The sequence below is a fragment of the Capricornis sumatraensis genome, chromosome 2, assembly GCF_032405125.1.
Source record: "Capricornis sumatraensis isolate serow.1 chromosome 2, serow.2, whole genome shotgun sequence".
NCBI lineage: Eukaryota > Metazoa > Chordata > Mammalia > Artiodactyla > Bovidae > Capricornis > Capricornis sumatraensis.
In genome coordinates this window covers 211,437,075-211,463,195 of record NC_091070.1, presented here as the reverse complement: position 1 = coordinate 211,463,195, position 26,121 = coordinate 211,437,075, and the positions used below count along the sequence as shown (strand labels likewise).

Here is a 26,121-nt window from a genome sequence, read left to right as displayed (position 1 = left end):
GCTTTCTCCTCTGTTAGAAGATTGAGCTACATTCATGTAAAGCACTTACATCTTGCCTGACCCACAGCAAGCATCCAATAAATGTTAGGCTGGGGATGCCACTTAGCTTCCCAGGAAAGTTCTGTTCTCTCTTTTGTTTCCCATCAATGTGCCCATGCACTGGAGGCATCAGAAAATGCGACGGCACAGAACTGAACAGTTTTCCGGAGCAGAGAGAACACTGGCTTTTTAGGGAAAAGAACACCAATATTTGTTCATATCGAAGAACAGCAGTCCTCACTGTTTATGAAGCACATGCTTCCCTCTGGGGCGGGGTGGAGGTGGGGGTGCGGGGCGAGGAGGGAAGCCCAGGCAAATGGAAGGCATAAAGGAAACCAGATTAACTAGAAGGAGGTGAAAGACTGGCCTCTCCACCCCAACCCCAGCCCCTCTAGGAGGATCTTTCTGTCGCCACCAGGAGGCCAAATCCCCTTTCCCCCAGCTGGCCCACGAAACCCTGCTCTCCCCAGATCAAGATGTTGGCTCGGGCATCCCCATCCCGCCACCCCGCTCCCTGTCCCCCCCACCCACTCCCCCACGCACGCACGCATGCGCAGAAGTGGCTTCTTCTGGAGAGAGCAGCTGGCTCAAGTGCAGTTCTGCCGTTTTATTTTTCCTGGGATACTCAAGGGGATGTGGGAACAGCCACAGGTGTGGTGAGGGGAAGCCCCCATCTCCCCTCCCCAGCAGCTGGGGAAAGGGGAGAGGCCCAGGCGCCCTGGTCCTGGGTTGGTCCAGCCACTGTGGTCCCTGGGCCCGGTGGGCTGAGGGCTCAGGGGAGAGCCCCTGGGAGGGTGGGGCGGGCTCCTAGGCGGGGTTCGGGATTCTTCATAAAAAGCCACGAAGCTTGATTTCCCCACGAAGCCCAGCCCCGCGGGGTGGGGGAGGGGGTGTGGGGTGGGGAGAGGGGGGACGCAGAGCCCAGATGGGGGACCTGGCCCGGCCTGGCCCGTGGGGGGTGGGGTGGGGCAGTAATGGCAGAGATGGTGCCCGTGGGGAGGAGGTGGGGACGAAGCGTCGGACCTCGAGGAAGAGGGGTCCCGGTGGGGGCACAGGGCGGAGAGGCACGGCCCCCAGCCCAGCCCGGGCGCCTTCGCGTGGGGTCAGGAAGGTAAAAAACCCACGAGCGCGTGACGGGCAGGAGGGGCCGGGGCGTGCGGTGCCGGCGGGGCGGGCGCACGGGGCGGCCCGCGTTCACAGTGACCTCGACGCTGGGTGTACAGTACGGGTAGAAAACCGCGGGCCCGGGCCCGGGCTGGGCGGGCCGGGCCGGTCACAGCCTGGTCTGGGCCTCGGGGATGTAGATCTCGATGCTGTCGGCGCTCTCGGTGGCCGAGCTGTGGCGGAAGGAGGCGGCGCGCTTGGCCGCCAGGAGCCGCTTGCGCGCTTCCTGCCGCTGCCGGTCCACCGAGTCCAGGGAGCGCTCCTTCACCGGCACACCCCGGCCCCGCGAGGGCTTCTTTGGTATCGGCGGAGGGACCTTCTTCTCCTCCTGCCGGCAGAGGCGCGGCGCTTAGTTTGGAGGCGGGGTCCCGGCTGACTCCCCACCTCGCTCCCCCTCGGCCCCGAGGGGTTCACAGCGCACACCTCTGATCGTGAGCCAGGCTCTCGCGAGCGCGTGCGGGGCCCCCCCGACGCCCCAGGGGTGCCTCTTCTGCCAAGGTCAAACACATTTTTCATCTTTTAAAAAAAGGTGGACTCGTGCGCCCCCTGGTGAAGCCGTTTTCCACCTCTCGCGTCAGAGAGAGGGTTTGCTCCCTCTCGGGAGTGGATGCTCTCCCTCCAGACCCAGGGGGAGCGCAGCTCCCCTGACCCGGGCGAGGCAATGCGGGCCACATTCCAAGCTGCTGGGCCTCATCTCTATGAAGGTCTAGTGAGATGGGGGCTGAAGGTCCCCTCTGTGCCTAGAGCCAAGCTGAGGGCAGTCTGCCATTCTCGCTCCCTCAAACCACAGCTGCAGCCACCAAAGAAAGGGGTTCTTGCAGCTCAGGCAGAGATGAGATGGTTCTTGCCTTGGAACCGAGCAGAGGGCAGTGACCCAGAGGGTGGTCGTAGAGGGTCCCCATCGCCTGTCCAGGGCTGCCTTGGCTGCCCAGGGTCTCTTCTCCTGCCCTCCTCTCCCCTGCCCACACTCTCTGGGGAAGGGCATTTCCCAGGGTCTGGGCTCTTGGCTTGAAGGGACCTCCCCCCACCTTAGGCTCCAGGAGTTTCCAGCTGTTGGCCTTGAGTTGCTGTAGCTCCAGGAACTTGAGGGTCACATCCTCGATAGAGAGCTGCAGGAGGTCCCAGAAACCCGCCAGGTCCTGGAAGGTGGGCACAGGGAACGCAGTGGGGTCCTGCAGTGGAAGGAGTCAAGGGGAAGCAGCCAGTCAGAGAGGCCTGAGCCCCAGCCAGGGCCTGAGAAAGCCCCACCCCACCCTCACTGTCCAGTTCAATCTGGGAGAGTGGAGTGGGGACCGGGAGGCAGGGAGACAAGAAAGAGCCCAGACCTCTCCATCATGGGCACAAACACCTGTCCTCACTTCCAGGCATCCACACGCTCTGGTCATCTACCAGGCACACACACCTGGTGGGCTCTATACCCACGAGCACTCACCATGCTTTGCTGACACAGCCGGAAGAACTGCTGAACCTTTTGGGACAGGAGAAGTTGTGTGCTGCCCACGGCACTGCGGATTTTCTCCAGGACTGGAGAGCAAAAGGAGATGGGGGAGGGGAATAATGCCTCTCCTTCCTCTGCCTCCAGGAAGTCTGCCTGGGATGACTCTGACCCCTCTTGTTATCTGGCACCATACATCTGTCAGTCTCCTCCGGCCCCTTCCTGTCCCATATACTCAAGATACTAACAAGCAATTCCTGCCCCACTTCACCAAGAAGACTGACTCCCCAGACACTGATGTTTCTTGCCTCATATGATCTACATTTCTTGACTGGTTATCCTCCTGTGTCCTCTTCCCTTCCATGTCAGAGGACAGGTGGAAATCAGTACCAGTCCAGCCCTACAGCCTTAGCCAGCCAGGCACTAGCTCAGTGACGCCTCGCTGGCAGAACTTTGTCACCCATCAGCATGTGAGTCCTTGGCTCACTGAGAATTACCAAAGAATGAATTACCCAATTACCAAACGTCCCTGACTCATCTTCTAGTCACGATCCTATCAGCTTGGGGGTTCGGTGGTAAACCGTTGTCTCCCCTCACACTGGACCTGCGGGCCCCTCTGGCAGGACCATGTCTTCCTGGCTGAGTCTCCTCCCAGGCCACAGACAAGAGCTGACCCACACACCGCCACCCCCTCTGCCTGAAGTCCTGCTCTCACACCTGGATCAGACCTGGATTCCCAGCCAGCCCAGGTAGGAATAGGGGCTCCTGGAATCTCCATGGTCTTGGGCTGGTGGCTACCTCCTAGAAAGCCCAGCCCTTTCACCCACTCACTTTCCCCAGTCCTAGCTCTGGCCTCCGAAGCTGCTCGCGCTTCCTTCCAGGAGCTCCCGGCATGCTGCCAGTGGGAGCCACCAAGGCCTGGGGTCACGCCGCCAAACTGTGAGAAAGGCACAGTCGCGCCCAAGGTCCTCTCCTATCCCACCGCATCCCCAGCCACCGCCAGGCACCGGGCCTCGGCGCCCAGAGTCCCCGCACTCACTCTCCTCCGGCAGCTCATAGTCCTCCGCCTCGCGCTCCATCTGCTGGCACCAGTGCTCCAGCTTCTCCACCTCCGCCCTCAGCATCTTGATGAACCACTCGCCATCCCGTGGGCAGGGGGACGTGCGGCCTGAGTCCGGGAGGCTACGTGAGCCACGCTCCATCCAGGAGTCGCGGCGCCCGGACCCAGGGCCAGGGGTAGGGGCAGGGGCAGGGCCGGGCGACCCATCGGTGGCCGGCGGCTCGTACGGCAGTGGGTAGCCCTCGCGGTAGGCCCACTGGCCCTGCGTGTGGACCGTGCGGAAGACTGAGTAGGTGGGGGCCCGGGGCCCGGGCTGGGGCTCAGAGGCATGCCTCTGGAAGGAGCGTCCGAACTGCAGAGCCTTATCTTCTGTGGCCACTGCGGCCAGGCCGGCCAGGCCCTCCAGCTCCAGGTCAGCCTGCACGCCGGCTGTCACACTGTTGGAGCGTTTGAACCTCGCCCGCCTGGTGAGAGAGGTGGCAGTCATCCCTGCCCCTGCCCAGTCTCACCCCAGCCCTCATCTGCACCCCAGGCCAAAAGGACAAGGAATGAGACAGGAAGCCTACAAAGTGATGGACAGTCATCCACCACCTTTAAACGGATCGGTCCTCACCACGGGTGAGCACATAATATACCTAACTGCTGCACCGGTTCTGGACAGGGGTGATGGTCAAAACATTAAACCACGCATACTCGATGGGCAGAGCAGAGGCTGGCATATACCCATCAGACAAGACACAGCCAAAGTACTAGGGCGTCATCCTGCAGAAGCTGGGTTGAGGGGTGGACCAGAAGTGCCCCAGGAGGGTCCAGGGTGGTGGCTCTTCGCCACAACCACAGAAGTATCTCAGCATTTTAACAGTGTGTCTTTGCTAATTTATACCAGCTGTATGGGTATGTCCTTACTTCTATGGAGAGACAAATCAGCTGTGGCCCAGAGAGGCCCACAGTCACCCAGCTGCGAAACAGCAGAGCCAGAATGTGGACCCAGGGCTGCCACGCTCCACAGCCCAAGAACTCCCCACCACACCAGCTGCTAGAACATCAGGAAGAACTGTCTTAGAGCAGCTGGGGGAAGGGGGTTGGGCTGCAGCTGGGAGGACTTCTCCTCTAGGGACCCCATGGCTCAGCACAGAGCCGGGCCAGACAGTCAGCAGGTGCCAAGAGAGCTGAATTAAGTTGCTGACAGGAATGACACAGGGCCTGGAAATTTCTTGTCTTTGAGTTAATAATATGCAAATCATATGCAAAACAGAGTCAGTTGGCCTTGTTCTCCCCTCCCCACCCCCCCATCTGACTGAGTTCAGTCAGAGTGAGGGCTCTTTTCTATGAAGAAGTCACTTCTCCCGAGGGGCATGAGGTTGGGGGTCAGACAACACTTAAAGAAGTGAGAGTCAGGAGATGCGGGGGTGGCAAGGAGAGATGAATAGAAGTTTGCGGTCTGGAAATTCAAGGAGCAGGCAAGAAAAGCCCATGTGTCCTAAGCTCCCTCCACTCTCACGGTCAGAAGAAAAAGGGGGTTGGGAGCTAGGTTTAGGGGCTCCTCCGCTTCCTGGGAGACTCCCACAACCCCCACAACTTCAGCCCTCCTCTTGCTGCCCAGGCCTTCTTTCCCTGCCTGCTTCGCCTGCCTGCTTCCCTCCAGCTGGCGGGCTGCCTGCTGGGAGCCTGTTGCCATAGAAACCAGGCCCGGAAGGATGCGGCAGGACCCAGGAAAGAGAGATGCACTCGTGTGCAGTCTCCAACCAGCCCTATGTTCCAACCCCCACCCAGAGAGAGAGAAAACAGGAACATAACCACGTTGCGTCCCACATGGTCTTCACCTTGCCACCTGCCCTGTCTTGCCCTGGTCAAGATTTGCATCACTCACCGTGACTACTGGATCAGCCTCCTTTTAGACACAACTGCCTCCACTCAGTACAGCAGAGAAGAGCACAGAACTAGAAGGCAGACCTGAGCTCTAATGCTGGCCTTGAGGCCATGTGCCTTTGGGAAGTCACTCACCTTCCACCTGGACCATCTAGTACATACATATACATATGTGTGTGTGTGTATAAATACATTATATGGTACATATGAATATATATTACATACAAACACACACATATATGACATAAAATGATAGGAATGGACCAGTACATTGCCAAGGTACCTCGTTTCTCTAACATTATACTTTGCAGGTGGGGGATGAGTGTAATTGGCAAGGGAGATTGAGAGGGACAAACTTCCAGCTACAAAATATTATAAATAACTCGCAGGGGTGAAATGTGCAGCATGAGTAATATAGTCAGTACTACTGGAGTAACTTTATATGGTGACAGATGGTAACTAGACTTATCGTGGTGACCACTGCAATATGTATATATATATATATATATATATATATATATATATACACACATACATACATACACATATATATAGTGTATGGAAATACTGAATTTTTAAATAAAATAAAATTATAATTTAAAAGATTATATCATATACAATTATACCTATGCATATTTTAGGATCTGGGGCCCAACTTTCCCTCACCAATCCACCCAGGACTAGAATAGTCTTTCTTTCTTTAATACTTATTTACTTATTTGGCTGTGCTGGGTCTTAGTCAAGGCACAAGGGATCTTTATTCTGAAGTGCAGGATCTTTAGTTGTGGCATGAGAACTCAGTTGCAGCATGTGGGATCTATCAGTAGTTCCCCGACCAGGGATTGAACCTGGGCCCCCGGCATGGGGAGTGCAAAGTCTTAGCCACTGGACCACCAGGGAAGTCCCTGGAGCGGTCTTTCTGAAGTTGACCTCTGCCCAGCTCATTCCCCTGCTCAAAACCCTTTCATTGCTCCCCACTGCCACCAAGATAGAGTCCAGGCTTCCTGTGCTGATGTTTACTCTGGACGCAGCTCCCTCTAATCTCATCCAGCTTGCACCCTCTGCTCCCCGAGTAGATTCTCGGGGACTTTAGCCCCTGTGCTTGCTATTCCCCCACTTGAAAGGGCCTTCCTCCTCCTCACTGCCTGTTGGTTCCTTGCTCAAGTGCCCTCTTCGGTGAGCCTTCCCTAGACCATCTGCAGACCATTTCTCCCTCAGCGGTCTTCTTGCTCATGGAGGCAGTCCCACTCTTTAGCACTTCCCAGGTGGCTCAGTGGGCAAAGGATCCGCCTACAGAGCAGGAGACACAGGTTCCATCCCTGGGTCAGGAAAACGCCCTGGAGAAAGGCATGGTAACTCAGTTCAGTATTCATGCCTGGGGAATCCCATGGACAGAGGAGCTTGCTGGGCTGCAGTCCATGGGGTGGCAAGGAGTCAGACAGGCCTGAGCACTCATGCAGGCTGCTGTTTGGTTCCATTTCTCTGTTTCTGGTGAGAGTTTCGTGTGTCTAACTGAACTGTTAGGATGTCCTTTGGCTTCCTTTGAATATTTTTGTGCTTTGAGCTCCAGTTAGTCTCTGGCTCCTTCAGGGCTCCAGCAATTGCAAACCTCTCTGGGAAAGGTGGGGCTTGGCCCAGTAAACACATTAGTGAAGATATGCCTCCCCTATTTGCTTTCCTGTTACCCCCACGAAGCATGGACCTGTCCTTTGGTATCACTGGGTCTGTGCCTTTCACTCTCCTCTGAGAGGTCCTGAGAAGATCACTCCGTGTCTTGATGGAAATAGGCCACATAGTCTGGAACTTCAGAAGCCTGAGTGCTCCAGGCTTCATGGTTCTCAAGTCAGTACCTCAAGGAGCTCTCTCATCGTGTCTACTTGAAGGAAGACCAAAGAAATTGAGGAGCTTATAGGATTACTGGAAACACAATCTTTACCAACACGTCCAGCCAGGAGCCAGAGATTTGCACAGCGCAAGCAGGAAGTGGCCATCCTTGAGCAAGTGGCACTTAAAACTAGCAGTGTGGGATTTCCCTGGTGATCCGATGGTTAAGAATTTGCCTGCCAGTGCAGGTGTTTGATCCCCGGTCCAGAAAGATTCCGCATGCCGTGGGACAACTAAGCCCAGGCACCACAACTACTGAGCCCAGGTGCCTAGGACCTGTGCTCTGAAGCAAGAGAAGTCACCGCGATGAGAACCCCGGGCACATCAACCAGAGAGTTGCCCCTGCGTGCCGCAGCTAGAGAAAACCTGCTCGCAGCAACAGAGACCCAGTGCAGCCAAAAATAAATAAATGATTTTAAAAATAAATAAAACTAGCAGTGTGGGATAAGATTACCCAAGAAAAGAGCAATGGAACAAAGATGCAAAGTCCTGGGAACACAGACATTGCAGGGACTGGTAGAGACAGTGTAGCCCCAGATGTGTCTAAGCCAGAGAGGAAAAGGAAGAAAAACAAGAGAAAGTCACCTAAAAGCAGACAGGAGACCAAACAAAGTGGGGAGTCCCCCAAAAAAGGGTCTCACGAGGGGATAAGCAGCCAACTGGAAAATGCAACCAACTGAGAATGAAAGGTGTCCACTGACTTGGTAACATGGAAGCCACTTGTGATCAGGGCAAGAGCCAGTTGGATGGAGTATGAGCAAGAGGCAGAGGCAGGGGCTGTGAGAAAGAGTGCATGCTTGACTGCTCACTCACGTCCGACTCTTTGCAACCCTATGGACTGTAGCCCGCCAGGCTCCTCTGTCCCTGGGATTCCCCAGGCAGGAGGTGGAGAAAACTAGGCCAGACAATGGGCTTCCCCGGTGGCTCAGCAGTAAAGAATCCATCTGCAACTCAGAAGACACGGTTCCATCCCCATGTCGGGAAGATCCCCTGGAGAAGGACATGGTAACCCGCTCCAGTATTCTTGCCTGGGAAATCCCATGGACAGAGGAGCCTGGTGGGCTACAATCCATGGGGTCACAAAGAGTCAGAGAGGACTTAGCGACTAAACCACCACCACCACCATCAGGCAAGACAACTCTTCCAAAGAGCCTGGTAGAGAAGGGAGGAGGAGAGAAGGCAAAGTACTTTTAAGGAAGGGATAATATGATTATCTGGCAATTATCTCTCAATAGGACTGGGAGGAGGGACATTTTGTTGAGGATGGTTCTCACATGCTATATCCCTAAGGGGCAGGCAGAATAATGGCCCCCTGAAGAAGTCGATTCCCACAACCTGTGAATATGTTACCTTCCACAGCAAAAAAGACTTTGCAGAAAAGACCACATCAAGGATCCTGAGATCCTGCACTATCCAGTTGTGTACATTTTAGTCAAAAGAGTCCTTATCAGTGAAAGAGGGGAGCAGGAAAGTCAGGATCAGAGAAGGCAATGGGGCAACAGGATCAAGGCTGGAATGGCATCATGTGAGGACTCTGTCCGCCACTGTTGGCTCGGAAACCAGAAATGGGCTACAAGCCAAGGAATGCAGACAGCCTCTCTAAACTGCGAAAGGTGACAAAATAGATGCTTGCCAGAGACTCCAGAAGGGATCAGTCCTGCCAACACCTTGATTTTAGCCCAGTGAAACCCGGTTCAGACTTCCAACCTCTAGAAATGTAAAATCATAAATATGGAGTATTAGATGCTGCTAAATTTGTGACTATATATCCTATCAGCAACAGGTAACAATGCAATTTGTAAAGAGAAGTCAACTGAAGCTAGAGGAGAGAAAGGCAGTAATCCAAGGACCAGATATGAGGGGAATAAATAAAAACGAACATCCTCTAAGCAGTTTGCATATGCTAAAGCACTTTATATGCTTTAATCAATATGCTCAATCATCACATTAGTATCACCCCTACTTACAGGTGAGAAAACTAAGACTTACAGAAGCTTAGTGACTTCCTAAGACCCGACAGTATCAATTTAGGGCAGTCTGTCCACAGTGGCCAACTCTTAAACCATGGCACTCCACTGCCTCCCTAGGACTGAGGGAGAGGGCAGCTTTAACCAGAAAGGCAGATACCTCAACCCCTGAGGCCAGACTGTGGGAGGAGGCAAGGGAAGAGACGCAAGCTAGAGATTGGTCCAGAAGTGGAAAGAGATCCCACCAGATGACCTCAATTGTTACAATAAAATATGCTGGGAGGGGACTTCACTGGTGGCCCAGTGAAGACTCCACACTTTAACTACAGATGGCACGGGTTTGACCCCTGGTCAGGGAACTAAGATCCCACTTGCCGCAAGGCATGGCCAAAAAATAAAATATAAATTAAAAAAATAATGAAGTAAGCAGGGCAGTTGTCTGCTGGAGATCAGGGGCTAAGGAGGCTGGGGGAGGAAATGAGAATGAACAGCTTTTGAGGAGGCAGGCGAGCCGAGTGGTTAAGCATGTCTATTTTGGAGCCAGACAGCCTGGGTCCAAAGCCCAGCTCTATGGTTTGTGCCTCAGTTTCCTTATCTGTAAATGAGAGTGATAACAGTACTGTTATGATAAATCTAAATAACTTAACCGCACCTGGCCTGCCCATTGCAAATGTTAGCTATTATATGGTAAGGCAGGAAGACTTGTAGCTTGCACTGAAAAGAAAGGGAGGTGAACAAATGAAATAATGGGAGTGTAGCACTGAGAACCCAGCAAGACCATTGTAGTTACTGATTATCATGATTGCTTTTGATCATTTCCATCTGTTCTCCCACAGCACTCTGAATAAAACCTCTTTTATACTCCATATCACACTGCATTATAGTTGCGTTTTTGTCTGTCTCCCTTATTAAATTGGGCAGTTCCTCAAATAAACGTTGCTTGAGTGGTAGATTGGTTGGTTGGTTGGTTGGCTGGAAGGATGGCAGAGACTACGAATCATCCTTCAACATCCATTGCTCTTCTCCCTTAATTATAGAATCCCACAGTTTTAAGTTAGACACATGGCCACTTCAAATAAAGATTCTTTTACCAATTCCCCCTTGCAGCCAGGTGCAGCATGTGGTTAAGTTGTAGCTGAGGGGATATAAGCAGAAGTAGAATGTGCAACTTTCAGAAAATGTTCCTAAAGGGAAAGGGTATGCCCTTCTTTGTTCCTTCTTCCTCCCTGCTGCCCAGAATGCAGACACAATGGCCGGACCCCAAGCAGCCATTTTGGACCATGGGATGGAAGCCAAGGACTGAGGACGGAGGAGCAGTAAGGTAAAAGAAGACTGGGTGCTGCCACTGTGTAGCACCTGCCAGCCCTCAACTGACTCTGGACTTCTAGGCACAAGAGAAATAAACTTCTGTCACATTTGAGTCACTGTCATTTAGGGATTTTCTGTAACTCACAGCCAAACCTAATCCTAACTCGAACAGATCCATTTTCAGAGCACTGAAGTGCAGGGCTTATGCCCCTATTTAGTTTTGGATCTGGCAGTATTTGCTGCAGTCTTCACCAACAGCTGCAAACACAGGATAGAAATTGGCTTCAGTTATGAATCACCATTAACTCATAACAATGCCTTTCACAATATTTTCTCCCCAAGCCTTTTAACAAGGTTGAGGAGGCCTTCTCCCCTCAAGTCCTTTCGAATGACAATGCTCACATTCCTGATGCTTCTGGAAGTTGTTATCATGGTTACTTCTGGGAGATGTTTCTACTGTGATTCTCTAAGGGATAACAAAAGGCTCTGGGAAGAAACTGGCTTATCCCAAGAGATGCATTGTCCAAGGAATGCTCAACATTCTAGGAGTTGTCAAGTGGTTTGGCTAGGAGTATTTGGCAGCAGACTGGCAGGGGTGGGAGGGAAAATGGGCCTGGAGATTTCAGCAAGGCTCAGCCATTGTACCAGCTCCCTCTCTGACAAAGCATCCAAGAGCTTAAACATATAATCAATCAGGGCTTCCCATGTCCACCATCCCTAGCCTGGGGGCTGTCTCCCTACCCCCACCCAAGTGGGGCTAGGATGGGAGACTGAGGAAGAATCATGACCATCTTGGAGCTGACGGCAGAGGACTAGAGGTGGTGTCCACCCCCCAGTCTTGTGGCCAGTCAGCAACTCACTGCTTCTGCAGGACTGCTCTTGGAATATAACATCATGAGGACGGATGCATCCTGTTCTTTCAGCACATGCCCTTCACAAGTCCCAGTGCCAGAAATGACGGTGATGCTAAGCAAGGGGTGGACTTCTTGCACAGAGTCCTCCATGTATCCCTAAGTGGGCATTTGGATCTAAGCAGGGTTGTCAGATAAAATACTACAGGCCTCTCAGTTAAATTTTAATTTCAAATAAATAACAGCTAATTTTTTAGTATATGTCTCAAGTACTCTTTGGGAAATACTTTTACTAAAAATAATTCATTGCTTATCTGATAATCAAATTTAATTGGCTGGTATAGTGTTTTCTACTCATGTTTTTTGTTTTGTTTTGTTTTTGCTAAATTTGAGATTTAAGATAAGATCTTAGTGGGAGAGATCTAGACGTGGAAGCTACAAGGGGATCTCATGATTGGACAGAGTCGGAAGTAAAAATCACATGGTTTCGATGTTCTCAGAAGGCCCTACGAACATTCTTCTGAGATTCAGCAAGGACATTTGATGCATTCTTTTATCAAGGCCCAGAGTGTGCTGGGTCTGGAAAGACAGGTGCTGTGGGATGCTCTGAGACAGGGCTGGTAACTGTTTCTTAACTATGCTCCCTCCCTCTCTCCCACCACAGAGTCAGCACCTGCTGGTCCTTCTGCCGGGAATGCTCAGCTCCCACTTTTTGTTGATTTTTGCTCATCCTTCAGGTCTCCACTCAAATGTCACCTTCTCCGCAACGGGGAGTCCATGCCTGGCCCCCCGATGGGCCCAAGCCCCGTATCACACACTCTCACAGTGCGTGTGCCTCTCCTCCGAGGCTCCTGCAGTGACACTTCTGCATCGCTTAGGAGGTTCTTAGATTAACGCAGCAGCCAGCTTCACAGTGCAGGGTTGTGTCTGGCTGGGTCCCTCGTTGTGTCCTTGGTGCCCAGCACAAAACGTGACACAGATACCAGGGATACAACTAACGCCTGTGGACAAATGAATCTTAGGTGGAGGCATGGTGGAGATGGAACTGAAGGGGCACCAACCCCAACTCCTGTCTATCTCTAAGCCAGGCCACCACTGCTGATGAACAACAGCCAAGACCCACAGGCAACTCTCAGGTGTTACGGGCAATAAATCTGAATTTTTCGCCTAACAGGTTGGCAGAGAACCCCTGCATAGCAGAAAAGGAGAAACTTTTCCTCCCCTGCCATTTTTAAAACCAAAGTACAGAGAGAGAAAGAGAGAAATACTGGGACCAGTGAGACAGGAGCAAGGATAAGAGAGTCCAGGAAAATTTGGTGGCAGCGGGTGGGGGGGAGCTAAGCCTGGATGCATGCCTAGAAAGGCTGCTGGTACTCATGGCTCACTTTTACGTACCAGTTGGGACATGGTGTGTGGTAAGTGAGACTTCGAGTGCCAGGGACATAAGGGACAGAAAGGACGGCGCAGGCGCATAACTAAGGATGCCTCCAGCAGACATGCAAGGAACCTGGCCAGAAAGATGCGCCAGATTTCTTCTCTCCCCACCTGTCACCCCCTCTGGATTCCCAGTGTGATCACCTGTCCCAAGCAATTCAGTTCCTTAGACACTGATCCAACACCATCTCCCCTCCCCAACCCACCCCTCCAAACCTCCCTGAGCACCTACATGAGGACAAGGAAGACCTCAGTCTCTACCTGTCCCCACCCTTCCTAACTTCACTCCAAATGCTTCCAAAATCAGTCCACTTCTCTATCTGCTGTTCATGGCCTAGTCCAGACGACTGATCAATGTAGTGGACTGAACCAACCACCCCCATTCACACAGAAATACTGGATCAAGCAAAGCCCCAAAGGTGGTTTTGCTACAATGCCAAGCTTGAAAATAGGAAAGAGACAACTTCAAGTATCAGAAACAAAGAAGAGATTCAAAATCTGAGTGGTGAACAGGAATCTAAGCCAAGTGAGCCACAGGAATATGGGCCAGACATATGCTAGAGGCTAGATGGTAATGCCCAGGGAGGATAAAAGGAGACACCCTGAGCCTGTGCATCCTGGGGACCTGGAAGGAGACCCCATGAATAAAGCCAGCAGCCAGAAAAAAAAAAAAAGGTTGTTTCATTTACAAATGCAGACTAAAAAACTCATGTCATGATTCAGGTATGTGGCCTGGAAGCAGGATGCTGAAAAATCAGAACATCAAGGCTGCTCTGTGTGTGGGTGTGGGGTCTGAATGAGTAGTACCAGTGAAATACAGAAACCTCAAGCTGAGATATTAACTCTAAAACTGGTCCCAAGCTCAAGCAGGACTTCGGCATAAAGGGAATTGAACCCAGGAGGAAGCAGTGGGCAGTAACAAGCAATAGTGAACACATAAATTGTTAAAACATGTTTGTAAATCCAAACTATTAAACCATAAAAGACATAACAACAACTGATTTGGCAGGGTTTTTTAAAGAGGTATAATCAGAATACTAGAAAAACATAACATGGAAAATGGGAACTAAGAAGGAAATTAAAGTGTTTCAAGGTTCTTATTTTGTGCCTATTTCAAGATAGAAATACTGATTTCATACTCTATTAGAGAAATGTGAAATTAAGTATATTGTTTGAAATCTGAGGGAAATCACTACTAAAACATATACTTCCAAACCAGTGGAGAGATGGAGGGAACAGCAGAAATAAAGTCACCTTGATCAGTTCAATAGATGGCAGAAAAGTAGGGGAGGATAAAAACAAAGAAAAAGCATGTCCGGAAGAAAATTTTCAAAGAGATGACAGAAATAAGGCCAAATGAATCAGTAATCAAAAATATATAAATGGATTAAATAGGTCTGCTAAACTCTAGCCCCATACTGCTTATGAGCAGCATACCTAAAACATGAGGATACAGAGACATGAGGAGACAAAGGATGAAAAAAGATGCAGTGGAAAACTAATCAAAAGAAAGCAGACATGGCAATTAAACCAGGCAAAAGCTACTTCAAGGCAAAAACCAGCAATAAGGATGAAAAGCATCCTAGTTAATGATAAAAGGGCCAGCCCATCAAGAAGATACAATAATCATAAGCCTGAATACTACTGACTTAAAAAAATGCACAATGCAAGAACTGCCAGTTAAGTTTTATTTGGGGCAAAATGAGGACTGCAGCCTGGGAGATACAACCTCAAACAGCTTTGAGAAACTGCTCCGGAGAGGTAAGGGGGAAGGATAGCATACACGGGATTTTGGTAAAGGGGGAGTACGTGCAATCAAGCACATTCTTTTGGAGAAAGTTTCTGCTGAGAAACAATTGTCACCATGAAGGATTTTAGTGCTTTTCTAGATATGATGAGATACAAGAATTGGGCTCGTAGAAACAGCTCCTGAGAATATCTGACTATCTGAAGATCTGTCCTGCCGGCTTTCCCGCAGAATGCCTCGTTTCTGCTCTCCACCCTGAGCTCCCTCATGGGTGTCGGAGGCGCTGTTGCAGCAACAGCACGTGATGTAATCCTCGCAGAGGGGGATGGCAAGCACCCAAGGCAAGTGCCAATTTGTGGTCGACAATACTAAATAGCGTTCTTTCAAATTAAAGAAAATGATTAATGAAATTCCCAGGGGAAACAGCACATGCATAATTATGGCAGGACATTTTTAACACACCTGTCTCATAACTGTTAAACATCCAAAACACAAAGGTAAACATTTGAAAATGTAATTTATAAGTCTGACTACATATACGTATATGATGAAGAAGCCCTGACAAATTCTAAGGAATAAATATCATACAGAATGCATTCTGTAATCACAGTGTAGCAAATCTAGAAATTGAGAATGAAAAGGAGCCCTGCACACACACACACACACACACACAAATACATTTGGAAATCTTTAAAAAATTCTTCTAAATAATTTACAAGTTAAAAAAGAAATTATGATGAAAGTTACAAGCTAGTTAGAGCAGAACAATGAAAACACTGCGTCCCAAAACTGATGAGATACAGATACAGCAATGTAGTTAGAAGCGAATGGATAGCCTTAAAAACACATTAGAAAATAAGAAATAGGTGTTGGGAGGCTGAAAATAAACAAACATGGTAAAAAAAAGAAAATAATAACACAAAAGTAGTAGTTTCAAAAGGAAATATTAAAGGTAAAAGAGAAACAACAGAGACACTTATCCAAACCCAAAGCTGGGTTTTTTTTTAAGACTAATAAAGGACAATTTTTAAAAATATATTAAAAATAATAAAATATACAAACTTTGGGCAAAATGAGTCAAGAAAGAGAGGTAGGGTATAAATATGTGGTATTAGGATTAAAAATGAGGCACAGCTTATAAATATGTTACAATTTTATAAAATTATAATACTATCAGAATATTTATACCAAAAATTTTGAAAACTATAAATTTTTGTTACATGGCCCATATTTTAGAAATACATGAGTCACCAAAATTGACTCAAGAAGAAAAATAAAACCAGAATAGATCAATAACCGCTAAAGAAACTGAAGCTGTAGTTTGAAGTTTCTCCTATCCTAGAGAGGCATCAGGCCCAGACAGCTTTATAGGCAGCCTTTACCAAAACTTGAAGGAAGCGATAACCCTTATTTTACACAAATTGTTTCAAAGAACAGAAACACAGAGAACACTACCAAGCTCGTTTTCAGAGTCGAGCATAACCTTAATGCCTGAACTAAATAACAACAATCAAAACAAAATTGTAGGCCAATATCATTTATGAACATAAATATAAAAATCTTAAATAAAGTAAAAGCTATTCAAAAATCCAGCAATGTCTATGAAAATAATACCACAAGACTGTGACAAGAACTGTTAGAGTTCCATACACTCATTCCATATACTCATACTTCCATATACTCATTCCATATACTCATTTTCTCTTTGTCTGCAGCAATAAGAACCCTAATTTTCAGCTCTGCTCATTGCACTTTGCTTCCCAATGAAAGACTATTCCACAGCCAACCTTGCAGCCAGATGCCACCATGGAATGAAGCTTTAGCCAATGTGATGTGTGAAAGTGCTGTCTGTAACTTTTAGGAACTCTCTTAAAAAGGACGGACTGCATCCGCCTCCTCTCTTCCTCCTTGATACAGCTCAGAATGCAGACAGGAGAGCTAGGGTTTAATCATCAGCTTCTTGGATATGAGTGCTATACAAAGGGTGGAAGATCAGCAAGATAAGCAGAGTCTGGGGTCCTGACACTGAACTTCTACATCCAGGCTTTTTATTTGTTTGTGTGCATGCTAAGTCACTTCAGTCATATCCAACTCTTTGTGACCCCATGGACTGTAGCCTGCCAGGCTCATCTATCCATGGGATTCTCCAAGTAAGAATACTGGAGTAGGTTGCCATGCCCTTCTCCAAGGCATCTTTCCAACCCAGGGATGGAACCTGCATCTTCCTGCAGCTTTAGTGAGAGAGAAATATACTGAAGACACTACTGAGTCCCTGTCTACTGAAAGTGAAAGTCGCTCAGTCACGTCTGACTCTTTGCTACCCCATGGACTATATAGTCCATGGAATTCTCCAGGCCAGAATACTGGAGTGGGTAGCCTTTCCCTTCTCCAAGGGATCTTCCCAACCCAGGGATCAAACCCAGGTCTCCCGCATTGCAGGCGGATTCTTTACCAGCTGAGCCACAAGGGAAGCCCAAGAACACTGGAGTGAGTAGGCCCTGTTTAGCCAAACTTAATCCAAATTGATAACGGGATTCATTGAGGTTTAACCCAGGAATGAAGGAATGGGTCAACATGGAAAATCGATCGATATAATTCAGCACATTACAGATGAAAGGAGAAAATTTAGGACTATATCTCAGTAGATTCTGGAAAAGCACTCAATAAAATTCTACTCTCATTTTTTATTGAAAAATAAAAACTCTTAGCCAGGTAGAAATAGAAAGGAATTTCCTTAACTGGTAAACAATTTCCATCAAAATCTGCAGCCAACATCATCATACATCTAAGTGGGACTTAGAAGATATTCACTAATATCAGGAATGACACAAGAATGCTACACTCAACAGTGAACTGGAAGTCCTAGTTGATACACTATTACAAGAAAAAGAGATTTTACTTTTATCTATATACTTATTTGACTGTGCCATGCAGCTTGTGGGATCCTAGTTCCCTGACCACGGATTGAACCCACACCCTCAGCAGTGGAAATGTGGAGTCCTAACCATTAGACAGCCAGGGAATTCCAAGAAATTTTTAAAATACAGATTTAAAAGAAATATTCTCATTTGCAGAACTGACTACACTAAAAAAAAACATCATGATTTTCAGACAAACTTTGGGTCTTAATAAGACAGAGCAGCAAGGTTGCTGAATACAAAATCAACATGTAAAACCTAATAGTGTTCCCATACATTGGTAGTACCCAAGGATACATCTAACAGGGAAAAAAGATCCCCAACTTGAGATTGTCCACAATGCCTTCCTTCTGGATCATGAAAAAATCCTGCTTCCTAGCTTCCCCATGTCTGCCCTCACTTCCCTCAAATTAATTCTTCACTCAGCAGCTAGTGATCTTTTGTAAACATAAATTAGATCACACCACGCCCCTTCTTTAGCCTTTCAAAGGCCACACATTAGTTAGAATTAAATTCCAAGCGGAGTTTAGGGAAGAATGGATACATGTAGACGCATGGCTGAGGCCCTTTGCTATCCACCTGAACTATCACAATACTATTAATCCAGCTATCCAAGTGTCCAAGTGTTAGTCACTCAGTCGTGTCTGACTCTTTGCGATCCCGTCAGGCCCCTCTGTCCACAGAATTCTCCAGGCAAGAATACTGGAGTGGGTAGCCATTCCCCTGGTCACGGGATCTTCCCAACCCAGGGATCGAACCTGGGTCTCCTGCATTGCAGGCGGATTCTTTACCGTCTAAGCTACTGTACTCAAATATAAAATAAAAAGGTTTTTTAAAAGAGAATTAAATTCCAGTTCTTTATCATGCCCATGCTCTACGTGACCCGGCCCCATCTATTCTCCAGTCCACTGCCTCACAACCACCCCATCCTGTTCCACACCAGCCCTATGAACCTCCTTCAGTTCCTGAGGCATGTCCCTCTTTCCTCTTCCAGTGCTGCCACACAGTACTAGCCCCTCTTTCTGGGATGCTTCCCGCAAGCCCACCAGCCCCTCGCCCACTATCACCTGAGTGTTCCCAGTCAGCCCGCAAGTCTCAGCTTCAATGTCACCTGCTTAATCTGAATAAAGTCCCTTCTCTCTTAGCGCCTGCTTTTTTCTTTCACATGACCACTGTAATGTGCAACAATATCCCATTACTTGTTATACCATAGTGTGTAATCATATTTTTACTCATGTATTATTTTCTTTTTCAACTTTATTTAATGTATTTATTTATTGGCTGAACCACACAGCCTGTGGGATCTCAGTTCCCTGACAGGGATCAAACCCACACCCCCTGCATTTGAAGCAGTTTTAACCACTAGACCTCCAAGGAAATCCCACTCATGGATTGTTTATTCATTGCCTTGATTCCCTTCTAGGCCATAACTCCTATGAGGGCAAAAGTCATGTCTTTCATGCTTCCCGGAGTGTTTAACCGAAGCTGTCATATAACAGACGCTTAATAAGTATTTTCTAAATGAATCAATCCAGGAATGAATGACAGAGTTTGCTGATTTAGCTCAAGTCTCAGCAGCATGCCTGCTATACTCTTCCCAGGATTCAGGTTTGTTTGGAGGAATGGGGGTCTATCTGGATGAGGGACCAAGAAGCCTCATCAAGAGGCAAATGGGGCCTCCTGGGCTTGGTTTATGGTCCATGGTTCAGCATTAGAGTTGGCAGCAGGGTTCTGAACACAGAGCTGCACCTAGCCATGACTCTACCCCGCCTCTCAAGAACTCAAGTCATGGACTTGTAGGATTCGGTTTGCCATGAAGTACAACTTTTCTGAGCTCTTTATGGTATATTAAGAATTCAAAGGGGACCTTCCTGATGGTCCAGTGGCTAAAGACTCCACACTCCCAATGCAGGGGGCCTGGGTTCGATCCTTGGTCAGGAAGTAGATCCTACATGCTGTAACTAAGACCCAGTGAAGGTAAATAAATAAAAAGAATTTGGAGGACAGGAGCTTTCAGGAATAATGGGGGCAACAAGGGTGTCTTTTTGCTGTCCTCGATAGAGACGTTCACAGCCTTAAGAGCATTTGGAGCTGCAGGGAGCTAACATGAAGAGGAGGGAAATGGTGCATCCCCACAGGAACCTCAAGAAGTCTTGATCACACACGCACAAGATGCTCCCAGGGGTTCCCAGAAATAGCTGGGGGAATTTAGGGAAGGTCTAAAAGCCCAACTTCGGCAACCACAAACAGAGCTGCTAGGGACTGCTACGGGCACTCTAGCTTTACTCCTTCAGGGGGTACGGCCTGGGCCACACCGATTACCAGGAAACTCTTACTGCCAGCCCTAGGCAGGTTCCCAGACACCACACTTAGGGCCACTGGCCTGGGAGCAGGGCAGCCCAGAAGGCAGATGGGCCACTGTGGCACTGCTACCTGGTCATAAGGGAAAGAAAGCATCTTTCACAGGAACCCAACAGAGGGATTCCTTCCAGTGTTCCCTCCAGAGCTCTCAGTGCTAATTTTTCAGTTGGAAATTAAGAAAACAATCTTTCTGAGGCCATCTCATGCCAGAGAGTGGCTGTTGATTTCTTGGGTACAACACAGACTCAAGCATATAATAGGTACCCCCGACTGGTTAAATGCTTGTGTGAGGCGAATGAGGAGGAGTGTTATATCGACCAGGGGTCCCTGAGAGGCAATCTTCATGTTTATTTGTTTCTTTTTGAGCTCACTTACTTGTACACCACAGGAAGTCAGCAGGGACTAGAAAAATCCTGTGATCCTCTGTAAAGCACAACTGCTGGAGGCCTACTCTGCACCCCCCTGCTGCTGCTCCCTACCACCCCCTTCCCTGGACCTCTGTATGTCTCCTGTCCACTGCTCAGCACCTGGGACAGGCACTGGAACTAAGAGAATTCACTTTAGATCTGATGACTGCCCGGGGTGGGGCATCTCTGTGGCTGCTCTGACGCCTCCCCAATTAAAGGGCTTGTTCGCCAGGACCAGGAGGAAAGGGTTACAGGGAGACCAGGCCTGTGAGGTCCTTATGCAGCCCTCTCTTCTCTTCTCCCCCTGCCCACAAGGCCTGAAATATCCCCACTGGGACCTACCTCTTGTCTTCTTCCACCTGTACACCGATGGAATGGAACTCTCTTCGACTCCTATTCTCTGTGTCTGAGTCCGAGATAGTCTCCACCTGGTGGCAAGGTTGGGGAGTCAGTAGGCAGGGCTAGACCAAGGCCCTTAAGCTTGAGGGCCAAGGGAGAAGGGCAAGCGATGCCTGAGCCTCAAGCCAGAGGGCAGATCCTGCAAATATGACCTGCCTGAACAGGACGGCAGACCCAGGAGGTTAGAGGCATTAAGGTTACAACTTCTGGGCACTGCTCTCCGCTTGCCAGGGGTGATGGTGCCAGGATGAGGGACAACGATGTGGGCCCGGCTGTTTGAAGCAGCAACCCCACCCCACGCTCCGTCGATGATCAGGCTAAGAGCAAGCAAGGAAAAGGTCTGTGTATCCAGAAGGCCTCACTGACCCTCTCAACCCATTCTCAACATGGCCAAGGCCATACAGAATCCATGGTGTTAAAAATTTAAGCAATCAAGAAAAAGCAAACTTTCGTTGGCGCCTCCTCCTGCCATACCTGAACCCCGATGGACGGCCGCCACTTCCGCTGCCGCGCCAGGCTCCGCAGCTCCTCCCGGCCAGGAATGGTCTTGATGATGAGTGTGGGGGGCTTGGGGCTGGCCCGGGGTGGCACCGGCGCCAACTCCAGGGTGCGCGCGCCCATGGCCGGGCCGTCCAGCCCGTCCGCGGAGCTGCAGCGCCGGGCTGGGCCCTCCGCCGCGGTGAAGCTCTCGTGGGCGGAGTCGGTGCTGCTCTGGGCGGTGATGGAGATGCGGGGCGGGGCCTGGCTTCCCGGCGGGATGGGGGGCGGGGCCTTTCTGAAGTTGAAGGCTGAGGCCAGGGAACCCAGAGACACAGCCGATGAGAAACGCCGTCCCGGTGAGTCTGTGGCCGACCACCCCCGACACCCACGCGGTAGCACAGGACCCACCCACGCCTAACCCACGTGCCGCTACGTAAAGAACCACGGATCATTCCTTCACCGGCCCAGAGAGGCGAGCGAACCGCCCGAAGTCGAGCAGCACGGCCGCGACCAGGGCAGGAGCTGGAACCCAGATCACTCTCCAACCTAGGGCTGGACCAGGGGCAGAGAGGGCATACTCACAGGAGCCGGGCCTCCCTGAGACAGAGGCAGGGGCAGCAAGGAGGGGCAGGCAGTCGTCGTCTTGAGAGCAGCCAGCCTGGATGGCCCGGAGGTAGCTGTGGCTCCGCATGCGGAAACAGCCGGGCAGATCCAAAGCGTCCACGGCCTGGGACTCCAGTTCCCCAAATACGGACCCGCACATGGCCTCCAGCTGCTGGTTCAGCTCTTCGCTGAGCTGGGTTGCAGGGACCAGAAGGACAGTTACCGTGGTGCTCGAATGGGGGCGTGTCTGAGGCACTTTGCCTTAGGAACATCTCTAGTTCTGCAGAGGCTGAGTCTCAGTGTGAGACTTCCGCATTTGGACTAAAAGAAACCCCGAGCCCATGCAGAGAAAGATGGAGGCACCTCTGCCCTGTGCCGGTCCTGGGGCCTGCTTTGGGATCAACCTTGATGTCTAATCTTTCCTCTAAATACTCCGTCTGCCCCAGCTATACCTCTCCCAGGCGGCGCCATCTTCCTCTCCACCTGATCCCATCCCCTCACGTTCTCTCACCTGACCCCTGGGGGAGAGGACAAGGGAGCTGACAGCCAAGTATGGGGGGTGGGTACTGCAGGAAAGAACAACTGTTACTATTTACGACCTGAAAAAGTGAAAGTCGCTCAGTCTTGTCCAACTCTTTGCGACTCCAAGGACTACAGTCCACCAGGCTCCTCTGTCCATGGAATTGTCCAGGCAAGAATACTGGAGTGGGTTGCCATTTCCTTCTCCAGGGGATCTTCCCCGACCAGGGACTGAACTCAGTTCTCCTGCATTGCAGGCAGGTTCTTTACTGTCTGAGCCACCAGAGAAGCCCATTTATGACCTACTGCATTACAAAAATGATCGAAAGCAACCTACAGAGATATAATCATGTGGAAGGAAGGAGATTAATGAGTACATAATGGAGCAAAAATTATCAACCTTGTAGTGTTTCAAGCCCTCCCCCACCTTCTGCCCACTAACTAAGGAGGGACTCAGCCTGGTTCAGCCTGCAGGTTCCTACCCTGCCCTCCTCCTCTGAGGGAAGTTCAGTCATTGAGGATCAAGATTCTTGTTTTTGGTTTTGATAGTTTGTGACGCAGAATCATTTTGTGATGTGTTAAAAAAGAATTTAAGCAACTAAGAAAAAAGCAAAACAAGAATTTTGTTCATGGAACCATGTTGCATAACACTGCACTAAGACTAAATACACCAGAGGCTGTTGTTTCATTTGTTTTGAATGAGAAAACTGGCAAAAAGAAAATATAAAGGTATGGAAGAAGGTGGGTTAGTGGTAAACTCAACACTCAGGGAACAGGATGGTTGCATCTTTGACCCTGAGCTTCAGAACAGCCAACGCTTTGAGTATAGGCTGTGGGTTGTCTGCAAGGGCTATGTTGTAAGACTCAGCTGGACTCAAATGCTGGCTCTCCTACTTCCTAGCAGTGTGGCCTGAGAAAGTCATTTAAAGTTTTGGGGCCCCAGTTTAATCACCAGTCAAATAGGAAAGATAATGGTACCATACTCGTAGGACTATTTAGGGAACTCAAAGAAAAACATGGGAGGCACTTGGTGCAGGTAAGCCTTCCATCTGTGCCATGTGATGGTGTCAGGGCCTGCCTGGCAAACACAGGCCACCACTCATGACAACGGTCACTGAGTCCCAGAGAAATTCCCCCACAGGTGATTATGCAGAGGCCACTGGATGAAGTCATGGACAAGGTCCTCAGTAGCAACCAGAGGATGAATATGACAGCAAGTATCCCGTGGCTGCATCTTGTGAGTTCTCCCAGGAAAGAGTCATGGCATCCGATTTACGTGTAGTCAACAGAGAAAGGAGTGGCTTGATCCATGTGTAAAATGTAGCTCAACATTTCCAAACTCGGCCTCCAAAGTATATATGATATTATAACACTACAGTCTACCTCAAATTGAGCAAGAATTTCCATCCTATTCTACCGATAGGCAAACCAAGGTTCAGAGAGGGTAGATGAATTATCCAAAGGTGCCCAGCATGTACGTGAGAAAACCAAAGTGCTGTTTCCTGACTCTCCTGCCAGGCTGACTGAGTATCAGAATTTCCTGGAGACCTTGTTAAACTTACATTAACTTGGGCACCACCCCAAGGATCTGAACCCAGAGTTCTCTAACTCTAAGCCTCTCTTCGTTTTGACTGCTTTGAAGGTCAGAGCCAAATTTTCTGGAGATTCAGGTTCAGTGATTCCAATATTGGCCCAGTAATTAAAAAGGAAGACTGTTTTCAGCTTTTTTCTAAACGAACTTCATTACAAGTGTACAGAAATTACAAAAAAAAGTGTTAGTTGCTCATTCATGTCCAGCTCTTTGTGACCCCATGGACTGTAGCCTATCAGGCTCCTTTGCCCGTGGAATTCTCCAGATAAGAATGTTGGAGTGGGTAGCCATTCCCTTCTCCCGGGGATCTTCCCGACCCAGGGATCAAGCCCAGGTCTCCTGCATTGCAGGCAGATTCTTTACCATCTGAGGTACAAGGGAAGCCTGTGGACAAGTCACAGCTCCTTGTGAGTCTACCTCTCAGTTTCCTATCTCTTGACCTCTGGGGTACCAAGCACCAGTGGTGCCAGGCTATTTCCTAAAGCTCAAGAGATAACCTGCTGCTGCTGCTGCTGCTGCTGCTGCTGCTAAGTCACTTCAGTTGTGTCCGACTCTGTGCGACCCTGTAGATGGCAGCCCACCAGGCTCCCCCATCCCTGGGATTCTCCAGGCAAGAACACCGGAGTGGGTTGCCATTTCCTTCTCCAGGAGATCTTCCCGACCCAGGGATTGAACCCAGGTCTCCCACATTGCAGGCAGATGCTTTACCGTCTAAGCCACCAGGGAAGTCCTCGTTAATCAGCTATGCTGCTGCTGCTACTGCTAAATCGCTTCAGTCATGTCCGACTCTGTGCAGCCCCATAGACGGCAGCCCACCAGGCTCCCTCGTCCATGGGATTCTCCAGGCAGGAACACTGGAGTGGGCTGCCATTTCCTTCTCCAATGCATGAAAGAGAAAAGTGAAAGTGAAGTTGCTCAGTCGTGTCCGACTCTTAGCAACCCCATGGACTGCAGCCCACCAGGCTCCTCCATCCATGGGATTTTCCAGGCAAGAGTACTGGAGTGGGGTGCCATTGCCTTCTTCCAAGAGATAACCTAACTCCTGCTATTTCTAGGCTAGGCTCAAGATACTCCCCAACCAGAACCAATCCAACCCAGAAGGTCACTCTGAAGCACAAGAAAGCTGACCCAAACCCAGCAGAGAGCATTTTGGCCTCAAGTCTGAACACCAAGGATAGAAGGAATCTCACTCTGTGGCTTATCTCTGTATCTCTAGCCCACTTCTGTGTGTAAAGCACTAGGTATAATATCTGGCATATAGCAGATGCTTAATAAACATTAGCAGACTTCTCTGGTGGTTCAGTGGTTAAAAATCCACCTGCCAATGCAGGAGACATGGGTTCAATCCCTGGTCCAGGAAGATTCCACATGCCATGGGAAAACTAAGCCCCAAAGCCACATCCCCTGAGCCCATGCACCTAGAACATATGCTCTGCAACAAGAGAAGCTACCACAATGAAAAGCCCATGCGCTGCAACTAGAGAAAGCCTGCACCAGCAACGAAGACCCAGTGCAGCCAAAAATAAATAATAAATACAGTTTTAAATAGAAGGAAAGAAACTGAAGTTGCTCAGGCGTATCTGACTCTTTGCAACCCCGTGGGCTGTAGCACCCCAGGCTCCTCTGTCCATGGAATTTTTCAAGCAAGATTACTGGAGTGGGTTGCCATTTCTTTCTCCAAAATTTTAAAATACTTATGTATATAATAAAAATAAATAAATTTACATTGCTACTATTATTAGTAGCAAGAGGTTCTTAAATCACAATGACAATACTTCTCAGAGGCCCCTCCTTCCCAAAGGTTCTCAAGCTCTTGAAATCCCAACCATATGTTAGTTCCATGACCAACTCTATCTAAGGCAGACAGAAGGGGGGTGAGAAACTCCCCAGGGCCACACATCTTCCATCTCTACTAGCCAAGAGGAACTTCTAGAGTTCCAACAAGGGACCAGGACCCAAGAGAAATGCAGACTTTTATAGACTCTCAGAGGAATATTGCATCTGAGCTGATCTTTACTGCATTACAAGTATGAAATTGTAACATTATGCTGTGAATTCTCCTATTTTCCCTATACAGCCTTCCAT

General features: G+C 49.3%; 1 protein-coding gene and 1 non-coding gene across 2 annotated transcripts in view; both read right to left on the bottom strand.

Annotated features, from left to right (window-relative positions):
* Positions 1 to 1,312: 1,312 nt before the first annotated feature.
* Positions 1,313 to 26,121, bottom strand: part of DLGAP3 (DLG associated protein 3) — a 37,974-nt gene continuing 13,165 nt past the window's right edge. The window contains exons 4-10 of the mRNA XM_068964333.1: positions 21,906 to 22,119; positions 21,318 to 21,631; positions 20,787 to 20,872; positions 3,678 to 4,162; positions 2,636 to 2,727; positions 2,232 to 2,375; positions 1,313 to 1,531 (exon numbers count right to left, since the gene is read on the bottom strand). Of these exons, the coding sequence (XP_068820434.1) occupies positions 1,313 to 1,531; positions 2,232 to 2,375; positions 2,636 to 2,727; positions 3,678 to 4,162; positions 20,787 to 20,872; positions 21,318 to 21,631; positions 21,906 to 22,119 (1,554 nt within the window). The remainder of the gene's footprint in view (positions 1,532 to 2,231; positions 2,376 to 2,635; positions 2,728 to 3,677; positions 4,163 to 20,786; positions 20,873 to 21,317; positions 21,632 to 21,905; positions 22,120 to 26,121) is intronic.
* TRNAG-CCC (transfer RNA glycine (anticodon CCC)) lies at positions 6,395 to 6,467 on the bottom strand. The gene has a single exon. It is a non-coding gene; the product is annotated as a tRNA-Gly (tRNA).